Source organism: Vollenhovia emeryi, unplaced genomic scaffold (assembly GCF_000949405.1).
Source record: "Vollenhovia emeryi isolate VEMERY1.0 unplaced genomic scaffold, V.emery_V1.0 DF942846.1, whole genome shotgun sequence".
NCBI classification, from domain to species: Eukaryota; Metazoa; Arthropoda; class Insecta; order Hymenoptera; family Formicidae; genus Vollenhovia; species Vollenhovia emeryi.
In genome coordinates this window covers 1-3416 of record NW_011963520.1, presented here as the reverse complement: position 1 = coordinate 3416, position 3416 = coordinate 1, and the positions used below count along the sequence as shown (strand labels likewise).

At 39.4% G+C, this 3416-nt stretch overlaps 1 protein-coding gene across 1 annotated transcript; it reads right to left on the bottom strand.

Annotated features, from left to right (window-relative positions):
- Nucleotides 1-2269: 2269 nt before the first annotated feature.
- LOC105567515 lies at nucleotides 2270-3247 on the bottom strand. The gene has a single exon (XM_012022447.1). It carries the CDS (start codon nucleotides 3245-3247, stop codon nucleotides 2270-2272), a length of 978 nt encoding a protein of 325 aa, XP_011877837.1.
- Nucleotides 3248-3416: the final 169 nt, after the last annotated feature.

Sequence of the window (3416 nt, the reverse complement as noted above, 5' to 3'; positions counted from 1 at the left end):
AACGAATATTTTTAAAATAACATATAAGCTTTGTTTCTATCATCATTAAAAAGATTAAAAATTACTTCTACTGATTTTATGTTTGTTTCAGTGACTTCAAGAAAAAAATAGTGTTTTAATACATCCCAATTGTCAAGAAATCTAAAAACACATTTCTGTAAGGTAAGCCATCTAGTTCCCGATAATTTCAATAATGTACGAGACTCTACACCAAAATATTCTTGAAATTCCCGTAGGTTTGCAGATCTTTTTGCACTGCCAGAAATATAAGTTGTAACTGATTGTAATAAATTTTCCCATGAATCCGGCAATTTTGCACAAGCTTTATTAGCAATAAGAGCTGAGGAATGGCAAATACATTTTAATATAATGAGGGCCGGTACCTGTTTCTTTAATCTACTTGCAAAAGAGTTATGATTTCCTATCATTACAGAAGCGTTATCTGAAGCCTACAATATTACTTAAAGGAATATTTTTACTTTTTAAACAATGCTCAAATGCAGAGTACAATTTCTCTGCAGAGCAATCGACTGCATCTAATTTAACTAATTGTAATAATTCTGTAATACATTGCTTCGGTAATATATTATTATCTGGTGAGACATATTTAACTAAAATGCATAACATCTTTTCATTACTAATATTAGTACTCTCATCCACTAAAATTGAAAATTTTTGACTCTTTAAATTATTAATTATTCTTTCATCTTCAACTTTTGCAATTACATAATTTTTCATAATTTTAACACATTTAGTCTGTGACAGTGTAAGATCTTTTATAACCGGGGAAGCACTACCAATTTCTTTTAAGAGAGGAATAAGATGATCCATTATTTGAAAAGCAATATTGTGTTCACTAAAAAACGCGGTTAATTTTATTTCTGCAGATTTAACTTCATTAATATGATCTCTATTCTCTTTATTGCAGGCAGCAGAAGGCATTGAAGCAAATGGATTGTTATTATTAATACGACTGTTCGCGATGTTATTTTTATGTTGGACCCTATGTGCGTGCCTAATGAGTTCTGACGTACCGCTTATTAAAACTTTGTCACATGCTGTACAGTAGGCTTTCCCATTGTCCTGATGAGCGGTTATAAAGCCAGTCTTTTAATTCAGGGTACTCTATCCATGCAGTCTGAAAAGTTTTTATCTTCTGCTTCTATCCTGTACCGCTTGTAGATGGTCGTGGGTGATCCATTTCAAAGTCTTTCTTCTTCTTCTTGCACAGATGAGTATGTATATACTCATTACACACTTCACGTGGCACACTTTACTTGACACACTCACTGCATCACGTCCCGCGTTAACATAACAACAATATGACCGTTAGTATTCCGGTAAACAGTTGAGCATCAATCTTTTAGGCCGGGCTCACAACACAATCTGTATTATCGATTTATCATGATTGACTGTTACCATAGGTGCGTTCGTGGAATATGCTATTGGCATTAAAAACACCAGATTTTTCTTCGATATACAGGGTGATTCAGAACAACCACTTGTCCTTAAAATGTCGTATTCTAAACTTAATTCTGAAATGATTTTTTCTCTTGCAAAATTTTCTCCGAAGCTTAGTTTTTGAATTATAAAGAGGAAAAGATATCGAATGACGGGCCAGATACTAGAGGCAGGCAGGAGCGGCGCGGCTCACCGTCGTCGCGGGCGCTTACGGCAAGAGCGCCCGCGACGACGCTGCCATCAGCTGATCGCGACGCGCTAGTACACACACACATTCTCTCTGTTATCACGTGAACCAATGCACGTGATTGTATCTCGAATCGTCTGGAGATCGGCGTTTTCTCTTATTGATACGGATAATGGGATTGCTGACACCAATCACTTAGATGGACTATATGGATAACTTTATTTCACACAGAATGCGGCCGCCATGGCTCACGTACAACGACGAACTGTCGGCAGGAGGGCAGATCCCCAAAGTCAGCGCGCGAGCGCCATCCACGCAACTACCGTCTAGGGCCTTACGTACTAGGGGCTCCCCTACTAGGGAATCAACATCCCGCGCCCCTTGAAAGGTCTACCTTTCAAAACATAACAAAGAAGCCTAAGTAATGCTCTCATTTGATTCGTTACTAATAAACATAAAAACAACAGCAGACCTTGCCTCGCATTAATCAGATATCGAATTGAACTTCACATTCAGTACGTAGTCACCTTAAAACTATCACGCAACTTATTTCTAATATCAACTTATGGCACGAAACGAAACAGCCTTCTTTGCTTAAATCTAGTGAGTTGACTCAGGTAACTAATTAACAACATTCGAATCCTCGAACGGCAATACGCAGATTTTTCCCAACGATCGTTTTATCAATCCCGTGGCTGTCTTCAAACCGACTACGCGAATTACACCATCGACTCCAGGATACAACTCCGTTACGCGACCAAACTTCCAATTAAGAGGTGGTGTGTTTTCCTCCTTTAACAGCACCATCATACCTATCTTAATTTCGATCGGACCGTTAGTCTTCCACTTAGACCTTTGTTGCAAGTACGACAAATATTCGTTGGTCCATCTAGACCAAAAATGCTGAACGAGTTGCTGGAGACGTTGGTATTGATTCAGTCGATTGGTCGGTAATTCGCTTAGTGCTACCTGCGGCACTGCCGTGAGCGATTTGTTAATTAATAAATGCCCCGGCGTTAAAATCTCAAGATCATTAGGATCATCTGACATCGGGACCAATGGTCTGGAATTCATAACTGCCTCGACTTGCGTAATCACAGTGTACAGTTCCTCAAACGTTAAATGCGCATTACTCGTGATCCTACGAATGTGACATTTTGCACTCTTCACTGCCGCCTCCCAAAGGCCCTCAAAATTAGGAGCCCGCGGGGGAATAAAATGCCAAGTAATAAGGGACTGCGACAAAAAATTCGCAAATTTACTGTCCTTTAGTATGTCACCTAACCATTTGGAGATTTCGCTGAGCTCATTCTTTGCCCCAACGAAGTTAGTTCCATTATCACAATAAATGTGTTCGCATAAGCCGCGTCTTGACACGAATCGCTTTAACGCGTTTAAGAATGACTCGCTGGTAAGATCACCTACCAATTCCAAGTGGACAGCCTTGGACGAAAAACATACGTACACGCATAAATAAACCTTAACGATTTTTCTATTCCTGAGTTTACCATCTTTGATAAATAATGGGCCGGCAAAATCTATACCGACCCTTGCGAAAGGCTTATCGGCCCTCAAACGCGAGCTTGGTAAATCTCCCATTTGATAACTTACATTCCGAGGCTTTGTTCGAAAACAAGTCATGCATTGGAATATCACCCTTCTAACGGTACCTCGACCGTTTAACGACCAAAAACGTGTTCTAACCGCTGCTAGTGTACCCGCTAATCCGGTGTGTAATTGTTTTTTGTGTTCGTGCATTACAATTATT

Bases quoted from the DNA above. Each gene is read 5' to 3' on its own strand.
- LOC105567515 (XM_012022447.1), bottom strand. From the start codon at position 3,247: ATGGGAGATTTACCAAGCTCGCGTTTGAGGGCCGATAAGCCTTTCGCA.